Here is a 25,643-nt window from a genome sequence, read left to right as displayed (position 1 = left end):
CGCCCGCCCACTCACAGCCTGACTTTTGGATGCCGTCGAGCCGGTCAGTGGACGCAGCGTATATCCCAATATTGTCCGGGTACTCATTCTATCATGTTTTCTGCCACTCGCGCCAGCGTACACTCAACCCGGAAGTAACTCAAATAGATAGAAAGCTAGCTAGCTAGCCGATACATAGCTAACAGATAGCCAGCCAGACTGACAGCTAGATAGCCAGACAGCCAACTAATGGACAGCCAGCGAGATAACTAGCGTGATAGGTTGCTAGCCAGACAGCTAGCTATGATAATAATTATAATAATAATAATAATAATAATAATAATACATTTAATTTATAAGCGCCTTTCAAAACTCTCAAGGTCACTTTACAGTCACAGGATAAGTTATTTTTTGTGGGTGAGCAGCGGCAGCCACACGCGCCAGCGTTCACTCAACCTGGAAGTAGCTAGAAAGCTAGCTATCTTTCTAGCTGGCTAGCAAACTATCCGTATATCTATTAGCTATATAATAATAAAAATAATAATAAATTTCATTTATAAGCGCCTTTCAAAACTCTCAAGGGCACTTTACAGTCACAGGATAAGTTATTTTTTGTGGGTGAGCAGCGGCAGCCACACGCGCCAGCGTTCACTCAACCTGGAAGTAGCGAGAAAGCTAGCTATCTTTCTAGCTGGCTAGCAAACTATCTATCCGTATATCTATTAGCTATATAATAATAATAATAATAATAATAATAAATTTCATTTATAAGCGCCTTTCAAAACTCTCAAGGTCACTTTACAGGAGGTCACAGGATAAGTTCTTTTTTGTGGGTGAGCATATTAGCTAGCTATCTAGCTAGCTAGCTTTTAGCTATCAATTAGCTAGCTAACAGCGACTGTAAAGTGACCTTGAGAGTTTTGAAAGGCGCTTAGAAATGGAATGTATTATTATTATTATTATTATTATTATTTGTGATTAGTATTCGTGATTATTTAAAAAAATGAGCACATTTATCACGCAAACATTTTAGCTTTTAGCTAATGATGACTTGTCCGTGTACCCAACAGAGATTATGGGCCTGCTCGTATCTCTTTCATCCATCTGGGCCGTGACGGTTTTATTGGTGTGGTCGGCCGTTCAGAGGATATCCGACGGCGACTACGACATCAACGGCGACATCATGCTGCTGACTTCCGGCTGCGGCGTGGCTGTCAATATCCTGTAAGTCCCGCCCCCCCTCCCGTCGCAGACCCTCACCCGCTTCCACCCTCACGCTTCATCCCCCCGCGTTTAGGATGGTTCTCATCCTGCATCAGTCGGGCGTGGCTCACACCCACGGCAACAACAGGGCGGGTCACGACCGTCGTCCGGGTAACGCTAGCGTGAAAGCGGCTTGCGTCCACGCGGTGGGAGATCTGATCCAGAGTGTCGGCGTCCTGTTGGCGGCCGCCATTATCCATTTCTGGGTCTGTCGGGCATTATTTGTTTTCATTGGGATTGACGTTTGGATGAAAACGGACTAAAAGCTAGCTAGCTAGCTATTTATAATATTAATCAGAATCCATTTCATTTAGAAGCGCCTTACAAAACTCTCAAGGTCACTTTACAGTCACAGGATAAGTTTTTCTGTGGGGTGAGCAGCGGCAGCCACACGCGCCCAGCGTTCACTCACCCCAGAAATTACTCAAATGGGGAGATAGCTAGCTAGCTAATAAATAGCAAATAGCTAGCTAGTTATAAAGCTATTTAACTATATCGCTAATAGATATACTAGCCAGCTAGAAATCTAGCCACCAGCTAGATTTTTATAATAATAATAATAATCTTCCTTTCGGCTTTAATAATAATAATAATTGCTGCTGTGGACTGCAAATTTCCCCATTGTGGGACGAATAAAGGTTTTCTGATTCTGATAGCTAGCTAGCCAGGTAGATAGCTAGCTAGCCAGATAGATCGCTAGCAAGCCAGCTATATAGCTGTCTAGCCAGCTAATAAAGGACTAAAAGCTAGCTAGCGGATAAAGGACTAAAAGTTAGCTCGCTATTTGCAATTTATCTAGCCAGCTAATAAAGGACTAAAAGCTAGCTAGCTAATAAAGGACTAACAGCTATTTGCTATTTATTAGCTGGCTTGCTAGATATCTAGCTGGCTAGCTAACTATCTAGCTGGCTTGCTAGCTATCTTTGTAGCTGGCTAGCAAGCTATCTGTATATCTATGAGCTATATAATTAGCTAGCTTTCTAACTAGCTCACTATTAGCTAGCTAGCCTATCTATTTGAGTAACTTCCGGGGTTGAGTGAACGCTAACAGGTGTGGCTGCCGCTGCTCACCCACAGAAAAACTTATCTTATGACTATGAAGTGACCTTGAGACTTTTGAAAAGCGCTTATATATGAAATGTATTAGTATTATTATTTTTTTTTTTGGGGGGGGGTTGAATAGTCGAAAAGTTATTTTTCAAGGAGGGGGTGATAATTTTTGGGGGTCATTTCTTGGCAGCCAGAGTTCAAAATGGCCGACCCCATCTGTACGCTGCTTTTCTCCCTTGTCGTCATGTGGACCACCTTTCCCACCGCCCGGGACGTTTTCCGAATTCTGATGGATGGTAATAAACAACATTACGGCAACGAAAGACCCCCCCCCCCCGTGGCTCCCCCTGACGCTCGTGGATTTTGTTCCTCACCAGGCGCTCCCCCCGACATCAGCGTGGCTTCCGTCCGAGATGCTCTCCTGTCCGTGCGAGGCGTAGCGGACCTCCATCGCCTTCACGTGTGGAGCCTGGACTTGGCGCACGCTTTGCTTTGTGTGCACATCACTGCGGGTAGTTCCCAAAATTCACATTTTTCAGCAACATTTCACACACAAAAAAAATACACAAATGGAATATTTGTATTGTGCATTCCGCGTAGAGGAAGGCGCAGACGCGCACGTGATCCTCAAGAAGGCCACGAAGCTCCTGAGATCCCATTTCGGCTTCGCCGCCGTCACTATCCAAGTGGAACCTTCCGGAACTTTGCAGGTGGACCTTTTTTAAATGTATGCTACCTGTTATTTGAGACTTAAAAAGGTGCAAGAAATGGACTTGGGAGGCTTCATTGCTAATATTTTATAATAATACATTTCATTTTTAAGTACCTTTCAAAATTCTCAAGGTCACTTTACAGTCACAGGATAAGTTTTTTGATGTGGGTGAGCGGCGGTAGCCATACGTGCCAGCGTTCACTCAACCCGGAATAACTCAAATAGAAAGTTTACTAGCTAGCTAATCGGTAGCCAGCTAGCTAGATAGGTAGCTAATATATAGCAAGCTAGATAATAGCCAGCCAGGTAGCCAGCTGAATAGCCAGCCAGAGAGCTAATAGACAGCAAATAGATAGCCAGCTAGATAGCCAATAGCTAGCCAGCTGGCTAATAGACAGCAATTTTGCCTATGTAGCCGCTACGAAGCAGTGGAGAGTGTGTCGTCAGCAAATTTTGTCACGGTTAATTTTAGTAAGCGTTGAAAAATTACATTCATTAAAAAAGTAACAAATAAAATCAGAAATTTTGTCAATTTTCCATTTTAAAGTTTTTTTTCCACATAGTCTCCCATTATTGTCATACAGTGATCGCTTGGCTTACGAATTTAATTGGTTCCCAGACAGAGTGTGTAAGGCGAAAAGTGTGTATCCCAAAAATTAATTTCCCATAGGAAACCATTACAATGAGAATAATCCGTTCCCAGGTCCCCATATAACATAATTTTCTGCTTTCTAATTTTCTAAGCCTTAAAACGACACAAAATATACCTTATTTTATGTATAATAAATGTGCTATGGTATTATAATTAAAGAACTAAATTGTACAGTATAATAAAATTGTTTTATTTACCTTTTCGATGGTCGATCCAAACCACGTTCCCCCCCCCCCTCTGATGATTAATTGTCCCTATCCCTCGTCGCTATCCAAAACAAGTTGACCTCAGTTTGACCGCCCATCTCGCCAGTAGCTCGCGTAGGCCTCTCGGAACATCTCCGCGCAGGCCACCCGGGCCTTCAGCTTGGAGCAGACCAGGAAGGAGCCACCCATCTTGCGATGCAGCGAGTACGTCTCCTCGGGCGGCGGCGTGAGGCGTTGGCGAAGCATCACCGGGATGAGGCGGTGGATGCGCTCCGTGGTGCTTTGGTTGCCGAAATCGAACGGCCGCGTCGACGAGAAAGCCTCGCCCAAGATCATCACGGCGTCCACGTGGGCGTTCTCCATCGCCTTGGATTCCAATCCCGTGAGGAACTTCATGTCTCTGGAGCGCTGAAGGACTTCGTGTCGGTTTTGATGCGCCGCCGCGTTGATGAGCTTGAAAAATCGGAATGATGATTGGCAAGTGGATTACTTGCATGCATTTTAATTTTCTTTTGGACTAAAAATGCCTTACTATACATGGACATTTTTTTCGTGAAAAATGCCTTACTATACATGGTCGTTTTTTTAGTGAAAAATGCCTTACTATACATGGTCGTTTTTTTCATGTAAAAAACGCCTTACTATACATGGTCGTTTTTTTCATGTAAAAAACGCCTTACTATACATGGTCGTTTTTTTTCGTGTAAAAAATGCCTTACTATACATGGTCGTTTTTTTGGTGAAAAATGCCTTACTATACATGGTCGTTTTTTTCGTGTAAAAAAACGCCTTACTATACATGGTCGTTTTTTTCGTGTAAAAAAACGCCTTACTATACATGGTCGTTTTTTTCGTGTAAAAAAACGCCTTACTATACATGGTCGTTTTTTTCGTGTAAGAAATGCCTTACTATACATGGTCGTTTTTTTCATGTAAAAAACGCCTTACTATACATGGTCGTTTTTTTCGTGTAAGAAATGCCTTACTATACATGGTCGTTTTTTTCATGTAAAAAACGCCTTACTATACATGGTCATTTTTTTCGTGAAAAATGCCTTACTATACATGGACATTTTTTTCGTGTAAAAAAACGCCTTACTATACATGGACGTTTTTTTCGTGTAAGAAATGCCTTACTAATACATGGTCGTTTTTTTTGTGAAAAATGCCTTACTATACATGGACGTTTTTTTCGTGTAAGAAATGCCTTACTATACATGGTCGTTTTTTTCATGTAAAAAACGCCTTACTATACATGGTCATTTTTTTCATGAAAAATGCCTTACTATACATGGACATTTTTTTCGTGTAAAAAAACGCCTTACTATACATGGTCGTTTTTTTTTCGTGTAAAAAATGCCTTACTATACATGGTCGTTTTTTTGGTGAAAAATGCCTTACTATACATGGTCGTTTTTTTCGTGAAAAATGCCTTACTATACATGGTCGTTTTTTTCATGTAAAAAACGGCTTACTATACATGGTCATTTTTTTCGGCTAAAAATGCCTTACTATACATGGACATTTTTTTTCGTGTAAAAAAATGCCTTAGTATACATGGACATTTTTTTCCTGTAAAAAACACCTTACTATACATGGTCGTTTTTTTCGTGAAAAATGCCTTACTATACATGGACATTTTTTTCGTGTAAAAAAACGCCTTACTATACATGGTCGTTTTTTTTTTTCGTGTAAAAAATGCCTTACTATACATGGTCGTTTTTTCGGCTAAAAACGCCTTACTATACATGGTCGTTTTTTTCATGTAAAAAACACCTTACTATACATGGTCGTTTTTTCGGCTAAAAACGCCTTACTATACATGGTCGTTTTTTTTGGCCTAAAAATGCCTTACTATAAATGGTCGTTTTTTTCGGCTAAAAACGCCTTACTATACATGGTCTTTTTTTTTCGGCTAAAAACGCCTTACTACACATGGTCTTTTTTTTCTGCTAAAAACGCCTTACTATAAATGGTCGTTTTTTTTCAGCTAAAAACGGCTTACTAAACATGGTCGTTTTTTCTGCGAGAAACGCCTTACGATACATGGTCGTTTTTTTTCGGCTAAAAACACCTTACTATACATGGTCGTTTTTTTTCGGAGAAAAACGCCTTACTATACATGGTTGGTTTTTTTGGCCTAAAAATGCCTTACTATACATGGTCTTTTTTTTCATGTAAAAAACACCTTACTATACATGGTCGTTTTTTCTGCGAGAAACGCCTTACTATACATGGTCGTTTTTTTGGTGAAAAATGCCTTACTATACATGGTCGTTTTTTTCGTGAAAAATGCCTTACTATACATGGTCGTTTTTTTCATGTAAAAAACGGCTTACTATACATGGTCATTTTTTTCGGCTAAAAATGCCTTACTATACATGGACATTTTTTTTCGTGTAAAAAAATGCCTTAGTATACATGGACATTTTTTTCCTGTAAAAAACACCTTACTATACATGGTCGTTTTTTTCGTGAAAAATGCCTTACTATACATGGACATTTTTTTCGTGTAAAAAAACGCCTTACTATACATGGTCGTTTTTTTTCGTGTAAAAAATGCCTTACTATAAATGGTCGTTTTTTTCGGCTAAAAACGCCTTACTATACATGGTCGTTTTTTTCATGTAAAAAACGCCTTACTATACATGGTCGTTTTTTCGGCTAAAAACGCCTTACTATACATGGTCGTTTTTTTTGGCCTAAAAATGCCTTACTATAAATGGTCGTTTTTTTCGGCTAAAAACGCCTTACTATACATGGTCTTTTTTTTTCGGCTAAAAACGCCTTACTACACATGGTCTTTTTTTTCTGCTAAAAACGCCTTACTATAAATGGTCGTTTTTTTTCAGCTAAAAACGGCTTACTAAACATGGTCGTTTTTTCTGCGAGAAACGCCTTACGATACATGGTCGTTTTTTTCCGGCTAAAAACGCCTTACAATACATGGTCGTTTTTTTCGGAGAAAAACGCCTTACTATACATGGTTGGTTTTTTTGGCCTAAAAATGCCTTACTATACATGGTCTTTTTTTTCATGTAAAAAACACCTTACTATACATGGTCGTTTTTTTCAGCTAAAAACGTCTTACTATACATGGTCGTTTTTTTCGGAGAAAAACGCCTTACTATACATGGTCGTTTTTTTTGGCCTAAAAATGCCTTACTATAAATGGTCGTTTTTTTCGGCTAAAAACGCCTTACTATACATGGTCGTTTTTTTCGGAGAAAAACGCCTTACTATACATGGTCTTTTTTTTTCGGCTAAAAACGCCTTAGTATACATGGTCGTTTTTTTCGGAGAAAAACGCCTTACTATACATGGTCGTTTTTTTTGGCCTAAAAATGCCTTACTATAAATGGTTGTTTTTTTCGGCTAAAAACGCCTTAGTATACATGGTCGTTTTTTTCGGAGAAAAACGCCTTACTATACATGGTCGTTTGTTTTGGCCTAAAAATGCCTTACTATAAATGGTCGTTTTTTTCAGCTAAAAACGCCTTACTATACATGGTCGTTTTTTCTGCGAAAAACGCCTTACTATACATGGTCGTTTTTTTCCGGCTAAAAACGCCTTACAATACATGGTCGTTTTTTTTGGCCTAAAAATGCCTTACTATACATGGACGTTTTTTTCGTGTAAGAAATGCCTTACTATACATGGTCGTTTTTTCCGGCTAAAACGCCTTACAATACATGGTCGTTTTTTTCGGAGAAAAACGCCTTACTATACATGGTCGTTTTTTTTGGGCTAAAAATGCCTTACTATACATGGTCGTTTTTTTCGGAGAAAAACGCCTTACTATACATGGTCGTTTTTTTTGGCCTAAAAATGCCTTACTATACATGGTCGTTTTTTTCGGAGAAAAACGCCTTACTATAAATGGCTGTTTTTTTCAGCTAAAAACGCCTTACTATACATGGTCGTTTTTTTCGGCTAAAAACGCCTTACTATACATGGTCGTTTTTTTCGGAGAAAAACACCTTACTATACATGGTCGTTTTTTTTCAGCTAAAAAGGCCTTACTATACATGGTCGTTTTTTCGGAGAAAAATGCCTCACGAAACATGGTCATTTTTCAATCAGAAAAAGAAGAAGAAGGCCTTGGATAGTTCCACACATGAAAATGCCAAAAAAAATGCCTTACTATACATGGTCGTTTTTTTTTCTGCCAAAAATCCATATATATATATATATATATATATATATATATATATACACATACATATATATATATATATACACATACATATATATATATATATACACATACATACACACACACACACACACACATATGTGTGCGTGTGCATGTTGCGTTTGTGTATTAAGGCATCAAGTATTCTCACCTCAATGTAGACGTCTGTGAAAGTGCGGTCAAATTCCCGAGTGGCTCCAAAGTCCAACAGCGCTACCTGTCAACGGATTTTTATTCAATCTAATTTTTAAATGAAGAACCAAAATGAGCCAATTTGAGATCCAATCAAAAGTGAAAGCCACCTTATGCGTTTGCGGGTCATAGAAGAAGTTGGACCAGTTGGGATCAGTTTGCATGAAGCGGAACTCGAAAAGTTCCCTCAGGCACAAAATGAGGATTTGTTCACAGATCTGGAAGAACAGCCAAAGAAACAACATTTAAGATTATTAGTCGTATTCGTGTAAGTGTACGTGTGTTATTTATTGCTATTTATTAATTTATTTACCGGTGTAAAGGCGCAACTAAAGTGTGCAGTAGAAAAAAAAAAACACTGTACATTGCGTAACAAATGTACAGTGCTTTTATGTAGAAAGCAGGTACAAAAACGTGTCTCAATACTGAGCTGTACTCGTGGCAAACAGGCAAAAAGAACCGTATCAAATATACACTTGAGATAAGGAAGGCGCAGTACCGCCTTTGGCCGCCTGGCGGGGCTCTCCCCCGTTATTTCAATGCGCAGCTCATTCTCCCATTCATTTGTATGGAGGCGCAGTACCGCTTTTGGCCATCAGGGCGCTGTCCCCTATTAATTTCAATGGCCAGGCCACTTTCCCATACAGGCGCTACCAGGGGTTGCAGTACCGTCTTTCGCCGCCAAGGGCGCTCTTTCCCAATCATTTCAATGGCCAGGCCAGTTTCCCATTCATTTCTATGGAGGCGCGACCATGGACTGCAGTACCGCATTTGTCCACCAGGGGCGCTCTACTCCATTCATTTCAATAGGTAGGCCGTTTTCCACATTCGTTCACCTTTTTTAGGGGTGCGCCTTATACACCGGAAAATAAAATATGGTATTTATTGGGTGGCGGAGCGGGTATGTGAATGGCAAATATTGGCGGGTGATTTTACCTGGTTGCGGATTTCCTGGGGGAGTTCTGTGGCGCGGTCGAGGGGGAAGCCGCTGACCAGCGTGGTGGTGAGCACGCAGCGCCCACTTAACTCGGTGATGACATCGGGCACGTAGAAGAACGGGTGCCCTTTCAGCAACTCCCTAAAAAAAAAAACACGCACGCAGACAAAAACGTTTGGATACGGCGGAATAAGACGGCGAAAGGTCGCTCGCTAGCGGATGCCACTCACTGGAACTTGGTGCAACATTTGGCCTCTTTGACGTAATCGCATTCCTGCGCCAGCTCGCGGCTCATAACCTGGATCAGATGCTCGGGGAACAAACCTGACCAGACACAAATATTTTGGGGGGTTTTGCAATGAATAATTGCAGTTTTACAACGTAAACAAGGAAATGTAGTTAAAGGACAACCGACGACAAGTGTCCATAATTTGTAAAATGTCTTCAAATGTCCTTTGAGTTTGGTTTTGAGGTGAACATTCTTCTCTTTCTTTGGTCTACTTTCTTACTTTCATCACTTTGTGATGCGTTTTCTCCATTGGATTGGATTGGATTTGCCTTTATTAGTCTCGCAGTGGAGAAATTTACATTTCATTTCATTGTGAGACAAATAAAGGTTTTCTTATTCAAAATACAGTAAAGTCTTGTTATATCGATATCGCTTATATCGATAGTACTGCTTATTACGATACTATTTCTATGAACGCAAGGAGAAAATTTACATGCCGCAGGATTGGATATATCGATAGTCCTGTTATATCGATATTTTTTCCGACTCCCGAGAATATCGATATAACGAGACTTTACTGTACAGAAAAAGAAAAAAAAATACACCCCTCTTACCCCCTGCCCCCCAGTTACCTTCAGGTAGCGCGTTGCTTAAACTCAAGGCCGTCATGATGTTGTTAACGTCGCTGGTGATACTCTTGGACACGCCGGGATACTGTGGTGGTGGTGGGAACAACAACAACAACAAACAAATAAATGAATAAATAAATAGATGGCTGGCTAGATGGATAGCTAGCTGGCTGGCTAGCTACGTAGCAGGCTAGCTAGCTATCTGGCTAGCTAGCTATATGGCTAGATAGCTAGCCAGCCAGATAGCTCGCTCTTTCTCTTGTTTCTATTTATACCTGTATTTTATTTATTGTATTCTATTTTGTGATTGTATTTTATTTATTATAGTATCTATGCTTGTCTGTGACTGCAAAGTGTCCTTGAGAGCTTTGAAAGGCACTTAAAATGAAATGTATTATTATTATTATTATTACTACTACTACTACTACTACTACAAATACTACTACTACTATTACATGTTGACGATTACATTTTTACTATTACATTATTACATTCCTATTAATATTACTATCACTATCACTATTATTATGACTATGACTATAACTATGACTATTATTATGATGATGATGATGATTATGATGATGATGATGATGATTATTACCTGAACCTTCATGGCGACGTCTCTGCCGTTTTTTAGTTTAGCCAGATGAACTTGACCGATGGATGCGGCGGCAAACGGCTTCTCCTCAAAATATTCCAACCTTTGCCTCCAGTCTGCCCCCAAATCGCTGCTGATCACCTTCTGCGGATGACAACAAGGCGCTCGGTGTCAAAAAAAAAAAAAAAAAAAAAAAAGCTCATACAAAATCCCTCCCCGATATTTTTTACCATCATCTGTTTCGTGGGCATGAAGTCGGCGCTCTGTCGAACACGTTCAAAAATTTTGGCCAGCTGAGGGTTGATGAAGGCGTCGTCTGGAAGATCGGCAGGAAATGCAAGGTGACATTTTGGCTCTTGTGTTCAAGATAAAATCAACCACGGAAGTCTTTTACTTTTGGCAACGTGTTATTTGGTGTGCGAGTTTGTCCTGTGCAGATCCACACAAAAAATAAATACACATTTTAGTTTGAATTGCCATTTTGGCTTGCATTTTTTGGGGGGGAATTTAGAGCAAAGCCTCTTTCATTTAAAATGTTGCCGAATATAACCCCCCCTCGCTCCCACCAAAAATGGGAGGCAAGTTTGTCCTGTGCAGGCCCAAAAACAAACAAATAAATACATACAGCCATAAATAAACATTTTTGTTTGAATTGGCACGCTGAATATTCCGGAAGTCTTGTGTTTGAGTTGGTGAGGAGTCCATACGTGACGACACTGAAGGAACGCCCCTGACCGACACATTGTAGCAGTCCTTCCATCACGTCAATGCTTGTTTGGCCTGAAAACCTTGTGTTGCACCAAAAAGAGCCAGAAGAGGGCGACCAAGCTCCATGAAAGGAATCCATCAGCCCGTGGAAACGGGCTGATTCATTCCTCAGAGGAGCTCGGTGGCCATTTTCTGCCTGTTTTTGGGTGATACATTTCCCCCCAATGTTGCCTCAAAATGGCACGGAATAAATTCTTTAATCGATTGCAAACATGTATGCTTTCCTCTTCAGAACTATTTGAATCATATTCATCACTGGATGTGTAACAAGAAAGCATATTCTCCGAATCTGAAGCCATTGTTTTGATTCTCAAGCAATGCAAGACGTCTTGGCGTGACGTCACGAACTGGGGGCGGGACTTTCTGAAAATGCCCAATTCGCAGCTCAATTTTTTTTGCAGATTTTTGACACTTTAAGTCATTTTTATTGGTGTTTTGCATTTGAAGAAAAATATCATACTGCGTTTTTTGGGTATTTTAGATGCTATAAAACGTTTTTCTGATGTCAGTTAGGAAACAAAAAAGTGACATCGGTTGTCCTTTAAATCTTCCAAAATTTTAAATTAGATCTATCCTTGTCTTTTTTATCTTTGTCTATGTTATCTTTTTTTACCAGATGACATTTCAGACTTGACTTGAGGTGCACGCACGTCCCACCTTGAATACTGAGCATCTGTCCTAATTTGAGGGCGGCGCCCCGAACTTTGCACAGCGTCCGCACGATCCTCTCAGCGTTGGCTTCGGAAAGGAAAGCGTTGGAGTCGAGGATCGACTTTTTATTGCCTATGGAGGGACGGGGAGGAAATAATATTTGGAACGGGGAATAAGAGATGCAAGGAGGATTTAGTTGCAATTCAACACTCCAAAAGCCAGTTTCACCGAATGAGATTGAGAAGTGTTGTCAAGGCACCTCAAATTAATGTGTTCATTAATAAATAGATACATAAATAAATAAATAAATGACAACCTTTGACTGACCTTGTTGTTGTCGAGGTTTGAACGTCTTCTTGGCCACTTCAGCAATTGCGCCGATTCCAAGTCCCACCGCCAAGCCTGTCGAAAGAGCAAAGGAAATAAAAGCAATACAATACAATACAGTAAGTACATCATGATTGCGACACAGCCGGCAGAAAAAAAAAACGATTTTGTGACTGTAAAGTGACCTTGAGAGTTTTGAAAGGAGCTTAGAAATTGAATGTATTATTATTATTATTATTATTATTATTATTATTATTATTATTATAACCCCTCTCGCCGAAAAAAAAAACACATTCTGTGTGCTAAATATTTTGATTCAAATGAACTATTGATATTGTACAGAACCTTTCGTTCGTTAAGGAAACAATTGAAGACAAAAAAAATATTCAAACTATCATTAATTCAACCCCGAAAAAAGCTGACGCAACCATAAACAAACCACAATAAGTTTATCATAATTGATAGACAACAATAATAATAATAATAATAATAATAATAATAACAACAATAGAAATACTACTACTACTACAAATAATAATAATACTAATCTACTTTCCCTCTCGGCTACCATTACTACAACTACGACTAATAACAACAACAACAATAACAATATTAATAATACTAATAATACTACTAATAATAATATGTAATACTAACAACAACAATAATAATAATAATAACAACAATACTACTACCACTAATAATAACAACAATAATAATAACAATAATAGAAATACTACTACTACAACAAATAATAATACTACTACTTTCTACTACTATAATCTACTTTCCCTCTCGGCTACTACTACTACTAATAACAACAACAATAACAATATTAATACTACTACTAATAATAATAAGTAATACTAACAACAACAATAATAATAATAATAATACTAATACTACTACTACCACTAATAATAATAATAATAATAATAACTATAAGAACAATACTTATACTAACAACAACAATAATAACAATATTAATACTACTACTACTAATAACAATAACAACAATAACAATAATAATAATAATAATAAATCACTACCACTACTATAACATTTAACTTTTTCATTGACGAAATAAAATAAAGACAAGTGTGCTTCTAAAAATATATATATATATAAAATACATGTTAAATACCATCCGGAGATCACCTGTACTGTTGACCACAATGCGCCCCCAAATTATATACCTCCCTTTAAAAATCAATGAATTCATAAAATAAGCGCTTCCCTTATGTGTCCAATACAAGCAAGAACTTTGACGAGACCTACTTCCAAAACTCATCAAGCGTCCAATTCGAGTCACGGGCACTTTCCTCTCTCGTGCGTTCTTGCAGAGCTGAAATCAAAAAGGGGGGAAAAAAAATCAACAAAATACTTTGAAATGATAGATCTATAAAAATCCATCCATAAAGTAAAAAAATACAGTCTACCACTTGCTTGTAGGGATTGAGGTGAGCACTCTTGGCAGCTCTCGCTTTGTCCATGTCTGCCTCCGTCATCCTCCTTACAGAAGAATTCTCCTGAGTCAGCGTCCTGCCAGGGGGGCACCCCAAGCGCAACCCGGACCCCTTGGTACCGCTTCTATGTGGTTTCAATTGGTTATACGGCACACCGGCGAGGGAGGAGTAGCCACGGAATTCTTGCCGTTGGCTCAACTTGTCCTGAAATAAGAAAATATTGATCGTTAAAACACGCGTGGAGGGATTTTTAGTGACATCTAACGGCGAAAAGGAGCACTGCAGTGAAAATCACAGAATTTGGCGATTGCGTAATCTCATCACTCTACGTTTCATCAACACAAGTTAAAAAATTATCAAAATAAGATTAATCAAAATAAAATCCAAATATCCAGTGGGTAATTAAATCTCATTGAAAATAGCTGGTCGTCAAACAACTTTTCAAGGAATTAACCAAAATCTAATATAACACAATGTTTAGTCAAAGGCGCCATATTTTCATTTAGACAAAATGTCATTACAAATATCTTTCATTTCTTTCTATCCTTATTTTCCGTCATTCGTTATTTGTCAATTTAGGTTTTTTTCTTGATAATTCAGCCGACAAGGCAATTTTCTTTTACTAGAATTAAAAATGTTGGCCAATTAGCAAAAAAAGACAAGAAAATCTGCCATTTTGTTTTGTATTTTGACTCCATATTCTGATGATCATCAACTCAAATACACTCGATATTATTGGATTGATGGTGATTATTGGAATTCAACTCTTTGCTTTTAAATCTTCCAAAATTATAAATTAAATATATCCTTTTTAAATACAAAAAAAAACTTTGTATGGACGGTTTTTGGCTGCACTGATATCAGCTGTACAGAAAAGCGAAAGCCAGAAATCTCACTTTTACTTAGAAAAACTATCAAAATAAAGGAAAAAAACAATAATATCGCCGTTATTTCTTTAACTGACAACATCTGGTTGCAATTCACCATTGTTTTTGTAAAGAAACTAGCCCGAGCAGTCACCCGCAAACATCCGGGATGGAAGCTCCCTCCGCCGGCAGAGTATCCCGCCGTAGCCCGGCCCGCCACCCGGATGATCCAGGCCAGACCCGTGCGGACCAGCGCGTCGCCAGCCATGGTGCCCGTCCGCCACTCACACCTAAAGAACACCCGTCGACTCCGAAGTTAACCTTTAAAAAGTTAAAGTTACTCCAAATTTGAATTTAACCGCGTGATTTACAGAGTGGTAAACTCACCAGCGATCTTGAACGCAGCGCCTTCATTAGACTCGACGACCACTCAGGACCAACTAAACACAATTTTCTAACCGGGAAAGCCGCCAGACCCCCACGGTGGGAGTTGAGGGGTGGGCGTATGAGGGAGGGGGGTTGCAATTGAGTTAAACTTCAACCACTAGCTTTTCCGTCACTCTTCGTCGCGTGGAACCTGCTACCACTAGTGGGCTACGTGACTGCTGACGTGTCCGGTGGAAGGGGCGGTCCGTGAAGTGGACACGCGCGATGCATTCAAGACGTGCTCGCCGAAGCGGGAAAACTGAATCTCTTTTTTTGGCTTGTGTATTCGTCACGATTTAAAAGTACTTCTTCTAATTCTGCGCGAATTATTATAATTTTTTTGTCTCGTTAGATGAACAATTACATCACCTCTTATTTTATTCGGGTAATCTGATATGAACGTTTCAATCCTCATATTATGTTGGAAATAAAACTCACGTTGATTTTTTTCCCAGTATGTAAAATGTGCACAAAACCGTAATGCGACTTTCTCGAATTCTATGCGAATTTTTATCATTTTTATCTCGTTAGATAAACTATTAAATCGTTGCTTATTATATTCCGGTAATAAAAAAAATATAATAATAATAATAATACATTGTATTGTAATAAATAATATTAATAAATTGTATTTATAGTTATTGTTTCCTCCCGAGGTCCGTTATGAATTTAGGGAAGCCATTACCCTACCCCTCCACATATTACATATAGAGCGCACAACAAATTCATCAATAGCTAGTTTTCAAATCTGAAGTCAAGAATAATAACTGTTATTGTGGATTACATCCAAAAATATGATTTTTTTGTGAGGGTTTTAGCAAGCATCATGGAATTTCACAAGTTTGATTAGTTTTCGCGGGCCGAAAAAATGATGTGGCGGGCTGGATTTAGCCCCCGGGCCTTGACTTTGACACCTGTGCCTTAAAGGACAACCGACGTCTCCGGACAAGTTGTGTCCATAATTTGTAAAATGGCTTCAAATGACTTCTACTGAGCGTTTTTTTTACAAAATTCCACCGCATATAGCTATATTTTACATTTTAAGACTCGCGCTGAATATTCCGGAAGTCTTGTTTTTGAGTTGGTGATGAGTCCGTACGTGACGTCACTGAAGGAACACCCCTGACCGAAAAAAAAAGACACGTTGTAGCAGTCCTTCCATCCCGTCAATGCATTTGGCTGTATTTGTTTGGTCTGAAAACCTCGTGTTGCACCCAAAAGCCGCCAGAAGAGGGCGACCAAGCTCCATGGAGGGAATTTATCAGCCTGTGGAAACGGGCTGTCGGTTTCCATCACAGGAGCTTGGACGCCATTTTCTGCCTCTTTTTGGGTGATTCTCCAGCGATGCAAGATATATCATACTGCGTGTTTTGGGTATTTTAGATGCTATAAAACGTTTTTCTGATGTCAGTTAGGAAACAAAAAAGTGACGTCGGTTGTCCTTTAACATAATATGAGGGTTAAATCAGAAAGAAAAATACAAATCTGGAAAAAAAAAAACTGCACTTCCCAATGTCTTGTGCCAAGAATCTGTTTAATGGACTAATTGATCGCCTGACTCGATTATCTGATATTACAATTTGAGGGCTGAATTTAACTTGGGGAAGAGCCGCAGCGCATTGCGCGTCGTTACCCGCATCACCTCCTCCACCGACACTCCTTTCACGGCGCTGACATACTCGGCCGCAATGACGATATTCTTGGGCTCGTTCCTCACCTGCTTCTCTGGGCCGAGCGCGGGTGAGTCGGTTTCCAAGCACATGTTCTCCAGAGGCAACAGTTTCACTAATTTCTGCTTCTTGGTAGGAACAAGAGAAGAAATAGATTGGTCGAGAGAAACGGTAAAAATAGTATGCATAGAGTTCACAATGACATCAACATCCATGCATTCATCAATGAAGTAAAAATGACAAGCAGCAAGAATTGACAGCAGGAAATTCATTAACTCATTCACTGCCGGAATATGCACAAATATGTGTCCACTACAGACAGCTCCGGACAAGTTGTGTCCATAATTTGTAAAATGGCTTCAAATGACTTCTACTGAGCGTATTTTACAAAGATTCCATCGCATAAAGCTATATTTTACGGTTTAAGACTCGCGCTGAATATTCCGGAAGTCTTGTTTTTGAGTTGGTGACGAGTCCGTACGTGACGTCACTGAAGGAACGCCCCTGACCAAAAAAGGGACACATTGTAGCAGTTCTTCCATCACGTCAATGTATTTTGCTGTACTTTGTTTGGTCTGAAAACTTCGTGTTGCACCAAAAAGAGGCAGAAGAGGGCGACAAAGCTCAGTGTAAGGAATTTATCAGCCTGTGGAAACGGGCTGATTAATTCCTTACACTGAGCTTTGTCGCCCTCTTCTGCCTCTTTTTGGGTGATACATTTCCCCCCAATGTTGCCTCAAAATGGCACGGAATAAATTCATTAATCAATTGCAAACATGTATGCTTTCCTCTTCAGAACTATTTGAATCATATTCATAACTGGATGAGTAACAAGAAAGCATATTCTCAGAATCTGAAGCCATTGTTTTGATTCTCCAGCAAGGCAAGACGTCTTGACGCGACGCCACGAACAAGGGGGTGGGACCTTCTGAAACTGCCCACTTCCGGGTTCTTTTTTTGTTGTTGCAGATTTTGGACACTTGAAGTCATTTTTATTAGTGTTTTGCATTTGAATAAAAATATCATACTGCACGTTTTGGGTATTTTAGATGCTATAAAATTTTTTCTGATGTCTGTTTTTCTGATGTCAGTTAGGAAACAAAAAAAGTGATGTCGGTTGTCCTTTAATTATCAGATCGATATGGGCGGGTGCAAATGGGAACAGCAGCAAGTTACGCAGCATTGAATGTGTAGCAATCGGCCTCTGAAAGGATCACAAAGTATTGCCCACGTCGTAATCTGACCGTTGATTAGTTTATCAAAAAGTACACATGCGCTCATACACACACACACACACACACTAACACACACAGTTAACACATCCTCGATTACAACCAAAACCCAAAATGTTGACAGGAAGCTTTGTGAGTGAGCAAAACGACCTGAACCTAAAAAAGTGCTCGGAAATGATCACTTTCCTTTCTTATCAAATTCAACATTGACTTTGTTGACAGTCGTCAGGACACATTCGTGAAAGAGAAATTTTCACTATCAGACCACTTCGTTCCGTACGTAAAATGATGCAAGTGTACCCGAACGACGTGTGCGGTTTGTGTGTTGACACGCACCTGCTCGCTGCGTACGATGGACGGCGGGATGGAGAAAAAGTATCCGGCTTTCACCCCCTCCATGGCGACGGACGGCTTCCCGTCAAAGGCGTGGAGGAGAACATTTTCCACACCTGCTTTTTGAAATACGTGTCATATTTAAATTAGCGATATTGAAAAGTCTGATATTTAAAGGACAACCGACAGCATTTATTTGTTTCCTAACTGACATCAGAAAAACGTTTTATAGCATCTAAAATACCCAAAACACGCAGGCTGATATTTTTAGTCAAATGCAAAACACCAATAAAAATGACTTAAAGTGTCCCAAAACTGCCACAAAATGAGCTCGAAACTGGGGAGATTCAGAAAGTCCCGCCCCCTTTTTCGTGACGTCACGCCAGGATACTCCTTCACAAACTGCCCTGCTCCAGAATCAAAACAATGGCTTCAGAGAGTTCAAATTCGGAGAAGATGCTTTCTTGTTACTCATCCAGTTATGAATATGATTCAAATAGTTCTGAAGAGGAAAGCATAAATGTTTGCAATCGATTAAAGGAGTCCTTCCGTATCAATTCAAGTCGTCTGGACTTCAATGTAGCGCCCAGAAAATGCACAAGATGGCGCACAAGCTCTGTTGGAAATGGGCTGATTTGTCCGCTGGGAATTTGTGTCAACTTACACCTTCTTTATGCGTGTTATCGCAATTGGCGGTGACACACAACCATTCACCATAGCGTTATATATGCAGATTTGCTTCTAATTTCGCAATCAAAACAGTGTTTTCAGATGAAAAAAAGTACCCAAAATGCATTGTGTGTCACTTTCTCGGTCAGGGGTGTTCCTGACGTGACGTCACGTCAGGCATCGTCATCAACTCGAAAACAAGACTTCCTGAATATTCAGCGCGAGTCTTAAAACGTAAAATATAGCTACATGTTTGTGCGGTGGAATCTTTGTAAAATGCGCTCAGTAGAAGTCATTTGAAGTGATTTTACAAATTATGGACGCAACTTGTCCGGAGGTGTCGGTTGTCCTTTAAGCAGCTTTAATTGTTATCGAACTTAAGGGGCCACACCTTGCTCTTTCAGAAGCTGGATACTGGGTCGACCCGCCGAACGGGAATGAACGTTCCTTATTTAAAAATACACATTTCATTTGATAAAACAGCATTACTTTTAATGTATGTATTTTTACAAATGATTTTTGTCTTTCAACTTACAGAGGGAGGTCCAGCTCTTTCGCTAGATGCACTTGGCGGATCAGAACCTGCCTTTGATTCTCTTTGTCGGATTCGCTGCTCACATACCTGGGTGTGAAATCCAAACCGACCTAAGATGAACATTGATCATGTCAGAAATACAGTGGGGGGAAATTATTTGCCATTTTTTTCCCTTTGTAAAATGATAACGGTTCACATTTACATTGACGGCATTGTTTACTACCTCTCCAATGGCCACAAGGTGATCTTTGTATTTATCAATCAAGGGAAGAGCAGCATCCAGGTCCTGTGCGCAAGATAGGAAAGTGTTTCGCAGTTTGTCAATAGACACGGCAGTGACATTTTCAATAATAATAATAATAATAATAATAATAATACATTTAAATTCTAAGCGCCTTTCAAAACTCTCAAGTACACTTTACAGTCACAGGATATTTATTCTGTGGCTGAGCAGCGGCAGCCACATGCGCTAGCTAGCATTCACTCAACCCGGAAGTTTATTAGAATGAATAAACAAACCTATAAATAAATATATACAAACAAATATATACAAACAAATATATACATAAATACATATTTATATATAAACAGAAAATACATTAACAAACACTTAAATACAAGTATGTCAGAATTAATTTTGCATTATTACCTGTAGGGAAGCACTTCTGTGTTGGTCAGAGGATACTTCCTGAACTGGGTGCACTCCCAGGCACGGAAACACAAACCCTGGGAATCTAAAAATAAATACATAAATAAGTTAGATTAAAAAATACATACATTAGAACAAGGAGCACGTTTTTGTTCCAAAGTTACCTCTGTGACAATGCAACGATCTTATCAAATTCTCCCGCATGCTCGGCCACGGCCAACAATGCCAACAGTCCAGCCTGGTAGTTCAAAATAATACCTACGTTTCATCATGAGACCAAATAATGTTTCAGGCGACTTAAAGGCGCAACTAACCCACCCGTTTGGAGTCCGCAATGACCGTTGCTATGTCCTGAAAGATGAAGGTGACAATTATAAACGGATAAATGACTAAAGCGTTCGGTAAATGTGATGAAAACCTTGTCAAAATCTCCCGCTGCGATGTGACAGTGGCAGTCGAGGAAGCCATGCATGATGGATTCAAAACATCCGGATCGCACGCCCTAGTACGCATGCGCCAAATTGATGTCTATCGGATTTATACATAAAGACACTCCACGAGGGCGGCACCGTCAATTTCTCTTCGAAAAACCGTTTTCGACAGATTCAGGAATGATATCAAACGCACCCTGTGGTAAACGTCGACTGAGGCCCCTTTCGGTTCTGTTAAAAATGTATCATTGTAATACATTTTTTGCCATTGAATAGATACCCAAAACAACTCAAAATAAATAAATGTTTTATACAAAACTTATTTACGATTAAGTCGCGAATGTTGCTGGTTTCAAAAAATCCCGGATACGCATGAGCCATCTAACACCATCTATCCCGGAGTCTCCCACGGGGGCGGTGCTCTGATAGACCGTCGAGTGAAACCAATTCCCGCAAACGGTTTGCCTTTAAATCGAACATACCATCCACGTCATAGTCTCGAGGACTCCTTAACTTCCGGTGTTTACAAGCAAAGAAGTGAACCGATAAATGTTTCTTTTTCTTTTTTTTAATGTAATTATTTCAATTATTTAGATAGCAATGGCGGTATTAACCGCTGCATCTTTCCTTTTTTGCCTTTTGTCCATCCGCGTCACTGTAGCGAAATACGAACCCAACTGGGAGTCCATCGACTCAAGGCCACTGCCAGAGTGGTACGATCAGGCCAAATTCGGCATCTTCATTCACTGGGGGGTCTTCTCTGTGCCCAGCTTTGGCAGCGAGTGGTTTTGGTGAGGCTTCCATTTTTTTGAAATTTTACTGAAATCGAAATTAAAGTCGAAAAGTAGAAGTACTTTCCTTTTCACAATGGCGAGGGAAACGTGATGCAAGAGCAATGCTGACACCTAGTGGCGTTTCCGTGTCTCGCAGGTGGTACTGGCGGGGGCAAAAACTGGAGCCGTATGTCACCTTTATGAAGAAGAATTATCCGCCGGACTTTAAGTATCAAGACTTTGCACCCCATTTCACCGCCGAGTTCTTTGACGCCAAAGAATGGACGGACATCTTTGCCGCATCGGGGGCAAAGTACATCGTGCTGACCACAAAACATCACGAAGGTCATGCTTAATCTTTTGAGCCATCAAAAATCCACACACTGATTAACGCAGGCTGTGAACGACGCCAGGCTGTTCACCACCACAATTTCCCTTTACCCATCCATCCAATCATTACATTTCACCCAACATGCTATCCTTACCAATTAAAATTGTCAATCATCTCCAGGCTTCACACTGTGGGGCTCCGAGACTTCGTGGAACTGGAATGCGGTGGATTTGGGCCCCAAGCGTGACCTGGTAGCGGAGGTGGCGAGCGCCGTGCGCGCTCACAGTGACCTGCGCCTTGGCCTGTACCACTCTCTTTTCGAGTGGTTTCATCCACTGTTCCTTCAGGACGCTGCTAACAGCTTCGCCACCAACCGCTTTGCCGTCGCGAAGAGCCTGCCTGAACTTTACGATCTGGTGCTGAATTATAAGCCTGACGTTCTGTGGTCGGATGGAGACGGGAACGCGCCAGACAAGTACTGGAACAGCACCGGGTTCCTCGCCTGGCTCTACAATGACAGGCAATCATAATAGTCATCCGTAACAGTCATTTTTTTTTCATGGCATAGCTGGGTAAATGCTGAAAAGTGCTTATAATTAGCAAAATGTGTATGTTTTTAAAAAAGGGTGATGAGGCAAAGATGCAAAAAGCAAGCAATTATTTCAAAATTCCCTTCGCATTTTCCAATTGGATGATTATGTCCTCACATTTGTCAATTGATTCAAACTATACACACCTGAAAAAGTTAATTCAAGACAGAGTGCATTGTGATCTATTCTTACCATTTACAATATTAACACACATTTACACTAAAATCACTAATTTCATATCTTCACCATCTCCTTCTGGAGCTCGTAACTGTTTCAGAAAATTACAAATTGACTAAAATTTTACTGAAATAAGTTTAAAATTACAAATTGACTAAAATTTTACTGAAATAAGTTTAAATACTAAGAGTTTTAAAAATATATATAATCGAAATACATTTGACTTCAATATCGCTAAACTTAACTTAGGGTGCAATTCGTTTGCATACCACCAGAGGACGCCAAATGCACCGCTTTTGGTACGAGTACCACACATTGGAATGACTCCTGAATTGGATGTACAGTAAAATCTCGTTATATCGATATTCAAGGGAGTCCGGAAAAATATCGATATAACCGGGACTATCGATATATCCGACCCTGTTTGCATGTAATTTTCTCCGTGCGTGCATAGAAATAGTATCGATATAACCGGGACTATCGATATATCCGATATCGATATAACGAGACTTTACTGTATTTATTTATTTACATTTGATTAATGAGTTGCTTGTTCAGTAGCCACAAAGGGACCATACGTCTTCTTGTGCCGGTCCCATGCCCGTATAAATACAGAGGGTTGTGTCAGGAAGGGCATCCGACGTAAAAGCTTGGCCAAAACAAACATGCGGATCAAACCTCTAAAGATGGAGGACACTGATTCGCTGTGGCGACCCCTTGAAGGGAAAAGCCGAAAGGAAAAGAAGAAGATTTAAATTTGATTAATTAATTAACTTTTTTTTGCCCACAGTCCAGTGCGAGACACAGTGGTGACAAATGATCGATGGGGTTTGGGTTCCATCTGCAAACACGGTGGCTACTACACCTGCACCGACCGTTACCAACCGGGTCACCTGCTTCCTCACAAATGGGAGAACTGCATGACCATCGACACCAAATCATGGGGCTACAGGCGCAACGCCCCGCTCACCGACTACCTCACCATCGAGGAGCTTGTGGAGGTGAATTACTCATGACAAGTTTGCCTTTAAAGGCGATACGTCTGTGTAAGCTCTCAGTCGTACGGGAGTGGTCCATCGATGAGAAGGTTTCTTCAGCCGTCATCTGTACTTTTTTGAAGGTGTCGGACGTTTCGCTTCTTATCCAAGATGCTTCTTAACTTACTGGTGGTATCGGCCCTATATATGTATATATTGGGCCGATACTACCAGTAAGACTTTAGTTTGCTGAAGAAGCATCTTGGATAAGAAGCGAAACGTCCGACACCTTCAAAAAAGTACAGACGACGGCTGAAGAAACCTTCTCATCGATGGACCACTCCTGTATGACTGAGAGCTTACACAGACGTAAAGTCTTACTGGTAGTTTCGGCCCTATATATATATATATATCCCTACTGTCCAGACATGGCGGTGCCGGACTCTGCTATGATAGGTCCCTGCTCTCAGGTTGGAGGGGGGGGGGGGGGGCATAGGACTACTCCCTGCGGCTCCACTGATTGTTCCTATTGTCCTGACTAACGACTGGCCTGATTGCCCTATTTGCTCTGGTATCACCTCATCAGCATTACTAATCCTTGAAAGGCGATGACTAAAACGGGCCTAAAATGGCCGCCTTGAAGTGTGTTTTTTTTGGGGGGGCAGTTGGTGACAACGACTGAATCATCACCGTGTCTCTTTTGTTCCAGACCTTGGTGGAGACGGTGTCCTGCGGGGGGAACCTACTGATGAACGTGGGCCCCACGGCTGACGGGAGGATCGCGCCCATTTTTGAAGAGCGCCTCCGCCAGATTGGTCGATGGCTTCGGGTCAACGGCGAGGGGATCTACAACAGCAGCGCCTGGCGGGTTCAGAAGGATGCCGTCACATCCGGCGTCTGGTACACGTGCAGACCACGGCAGAACGCGGTCTTTGCGTTTTTCCTCCAGTGGCCCACTGATGGAGTTTTACTGCTCGGCGAACCAGAGCTCGTATCGGGAGAGACTCAGGTAGGCTTTATTTTGGTTCATCTCCTTCACGATCAGCTTTTACGGGACGGGTTGCGCATCAAGCGATCAAACGGACAGCTTTTGTTTTGTAGGCGTCTTGCGGGGCAGCTCGCATTGATTTTTCTTGCCTAACAGTCGGTCATCCTGTTGAATCACGTCTCCTGTTTTTTTTTAACGTATTTTATTTGTATTTTTAGGGGGTGCTTCTGGTGTTTGTTTCGTTTACACAATCTTTAGGGATGTTCATTATTTGGTCCGCCATTTTGTTTCACGTCTCAAGTACTAATAGCTATCTATTCGCAAGCTAATAGCTATCTATTTGCTAGCTAATAGCTATCTATTCACTGGCTATTAGCTATTTATTCGCTGGCTATTAGCTATCTATTCACTAGCTATTAGCTATCTATTCGCTGGCTATTAGCTAGCTATTTGCTAGCTATTAGCTATCTATTCGCAAGCTGTCACCTATCTATTCGCTAGTTATTACCTATCTATTCGCTAGCTAGCTAGCTTGCTATCTATTTGAGTTACTTCCGGGTTGAGTGAACGCTGGTGCGCCTGGCTGCCGCAGCTCACCCACAGGAAAAAAAACGGATCCTGTTTCTGTAAAGTGACCATAAGAGTTTTGAAAGGCGCTTACAAATGAAATGTATTATTATTATTGTTGTTGTTGTTATACATTTCATTTATAAGCACCTTTCAAAACTCTCAAGGTCACTTGACAGTCACAGGATAAGTTTTTCTGTGAATGTGCTGTTTTTTTTTTTTGTTCTGGATCAAAACAAAACAGAACCAGGTGGTGCTTCTGGGTCACGGCCCCGTGCAGTGGATGCCTGCAAAGCCCGGCGGTATTTGGGTCTTCCTACCTCAGCTGTCCATCAGCCTGATGCCGTGCCAGTGGGCCTGGACCCTCAGGCTGACAGGTGCCAAATGAAGAAGAAGAAGATAATGAAGACAAAGATAATGCAGAATGATTGTGGATGCACTGAAATGCTGAAATGAACTGAAGCTGTGTGTGAGCACAAAGCGCCGAAATTGCTACTTGATGTCATATATTTGTGTACTACCTTTTTAAATAAAATATGCAAATACATTTACATCCATGTATGTTATATATGTT

General features: G+C 40.5%; 4 protein-coding genes across 9 annotated transcripts in view; 2 read left to right on the top strand and 2 right to left on the bottom strand.

Moving 5' to 3' along the window:
• Positions 1-3,030, top strand: part of LOC148893303 (proton-coupled zinc antiporter SLC30A2-like) — a 4,950-nt gene extending 1,920 nt beyond the window's left edge. Inside the window, exons 3-8 of the mRNA XM_089004905.1 lie at positions 1-43; positions 1,050-1,203; positions 1,277-1,448; positions 2,483-2,588; positions 2,670-2,804; positions 2,893-3,030. The exon at positions 1-43 is cut by the window's left edge and continues 104 nt beyond it. Coding sequence (XP_088861031.1) covers positions 1-43; positions 1,050-1,203; positions 1,277-1,448; positions 2,483-2,588; positions 2,670-2,804; positions 2,893-3,017 — 735 coding nt within the window. The 3' untranslated portion in view covers positions 3,018-3,030. The remainder of the gene's footprint in view (positions 44-1,049; positions 1,204-1,276; positions 1,449-2,482; positions 2,589-2,669; positions 2,805-2,892) is intronic.
• Positions 1-15,696, bottom strand: part of coq8ab (coenzyme Q8A, genome duplicate b) — an 18,323-nt gene extending 2,627 nt beyond the window's left edge. Inside the window, exons 1-14 of one of the 4 annotated variants that reach the window (XR_016116054.1) lie at positions 14,876-15,696; positions 13,829-14,059; positions 13,668-13,734; positions 12,390-12,464; positions 12,069-12,194; positions 10,874-10,959; positions 10,647-10,787; positions 10,049-10,130; positions 9,418-9,511; positions 9,187-9,328; positions 8,361-8,468; positions 8,210-8,275; positions 3,854-4,315; positions 2,667-2,798 (exon numbers count right to left, since the gene is read on the bottom strand). Coding sequence is in view for 2 of the 4 variants with exons in the window: in XM_089004891.1 (XP_088861017.1) it covers positions 3,944-4,315; positions 8,210-8,275; positions 8,361-8,468; positions 9,187-9,328; positions 9,418-9,511; positions 10,049-10,130; positions 10,647-10,787; positions 10,874-10,959; positions 12,069-12,194; positions 12,390-12,464; positions 13,668-13,734; positions 13,829-14,059; positions 14,876-14,989 (1,704 nt within the window). In the remaining 2 variants the exon portion in view is untranslated. Of the gene's footprint in view, positions 1-2,666; positions 2,799-3,853; positions 4,316-8,209; positions 8,276-8,360; positions 8,469-9,186; positions 9,329-9,417; positions 9,512-10,048; positions 10,131-10,646; positions 10,788-10,873; positions 10,960-12,068; positions 12,195-12,389; positions 12,465-13,667; positions 13,735-13,828; positions 14,060-14,875 lie in introns of those variants that run through there. The other 3 variants (XM_089004891.1, XM_089004892.1, XR_016116053.1) reach the window with 3 other exon arrangements.
• A 966-nt stretch (positions 15,697-16,662) lies between these two features.
• tatdn3l (TatD DNase domain containing 3, like) lies at positions 16,663-20,822 on the bottom strand. Of its 3 annotated transcripts, none has more exons than XM_089004909.1 (9): positions 20,654-20,822; positions 20,554-20,586; positions 20,400-20,473; positions 20,236-20,320; positions 19,810-19,872; positions 19,587-19,696; positions 19,443-19,498; positions 18,386-18,498; positions 16,663-16,939 (listed from the first exon to the last, which is right to left on the bottom strand). In XM_089004909.1, the coding sequence occupies exons 1-9, from the start codon at positions 20,705-20,707 to the stop codon at positions 16,721-16,723; spliced, it is 807 nt and encodes a 268-aa protein (XP_088861035.1). In that variant the 5' UTR covers positions 20,708-20,822; the 3' UTR covers positions 16,663-16,720. The 3 variants fall into 3 exon arrangements, with proteins under 3 accessions (XP_088861035.1, XP_088861033.1, XP_088861034.1); XM_089004907.1 differs by having other exon boundaries at positions 16,663-16,945; positions 20,654-20,814; XM_089004908.1 differs by having other exon boundaries at positions 16,663-16,942; positions 20,654-20,814.
• A 138-nt stretch (positions 20,823-20,960) lies between these two features.
• On the top strand, positions 20,961-25,616 carry fuca2 (alpha-L-fucosidase 2). The gene is made up of 6 exons (XM_089004897.1): positions 20,961-21,457; positions 21,597-21,784; positions 21,951-22,290; positions 23,328-23,538; positions 24,224-24,523; positions 25,314-25,616. The coding sequence occupies exons 1-6, from the start codon at positions 21,267-21,269 to the stop codon at positions 25,455-25,457; spliced, it is 1,374 nt and encodes a 457-aa protein (XP_088861023.1). The 5' UTR covers positions 20,961-21,266; the 3' UTR covers positions 25,458-25,616.
• Positions 25,617-25,643: the final 27 nt, after the last annotated feature.

The sequence above is a fragment of the Hippocampus bargibanti genome, linkage group LG09 (assembly GCF_051943395.1).
Source record: "Hippocampus bargibanti isolate YZ-2025 linkage group LG09, ASM5194339v1, whole genome shotgun sequence".
NCBI lineage: Eukaryota > Metazoa > Chordata > Actinopteri > Syngnathiformes > Syngnathidae > Hippocampus > Hippocampus bargibanti.
This window is presented reverse-complemented; position numbering and strand designations above follow the sequence as displayed.

What these genes read in the sequence shown, in the direction of transcription:
- tatdn3l (XM_089004907.1), bottom strand. Translation starts at nt 20,707, where the DNA reads ATGCATGGCTTCCTCGACTGCCACTGTCACATCGCAGCGGGAGATTTT. An exon ending in AAAGAGCTGGACCTCCCTCT is followed by an intron (nt 19,499 to 19,586) that starts GTAAGTTGAAAG and finishes TTTTTAAATAAG; the next exon opens with GAACGTTCATTCCCGTTCGG. An exon ending in CCAGCTTCTGAAAGAGCAAG is followed by an intron (nt 18,499 to 19,442) that starts GTGTGGCCCCTT and finishes TTCAAAAAGCAG; the next exon opens with GTGTGGAAAATGTTCTCCTC.
- fuca2 (XM_089004897.1), top strand. Translation starts at nt 21,267, where the DNA reads ATGGCGGTATTAACCGCTGCATCTTTCCTTTTTTGCCTTTTGTCCATC. An exon ending in TTTGGCAGCGAGTGGTTTTG is followed by an intron (nt 21,458 to 21,596) that starts GTGAGGCTTCCA and finishes CGTGTCTCGCAG; the next exon opens with GTGGTACTGGCGGGGGCAAA. An exon ending in GACCACAAAACATCACGAAG is followed by an intron (nt 21,785 to 21,950) that starts GTCATGCTTAAT and finishes AATCATCTCCAG; the next exon opens with GCTTCACACTGTGGGGCTCC.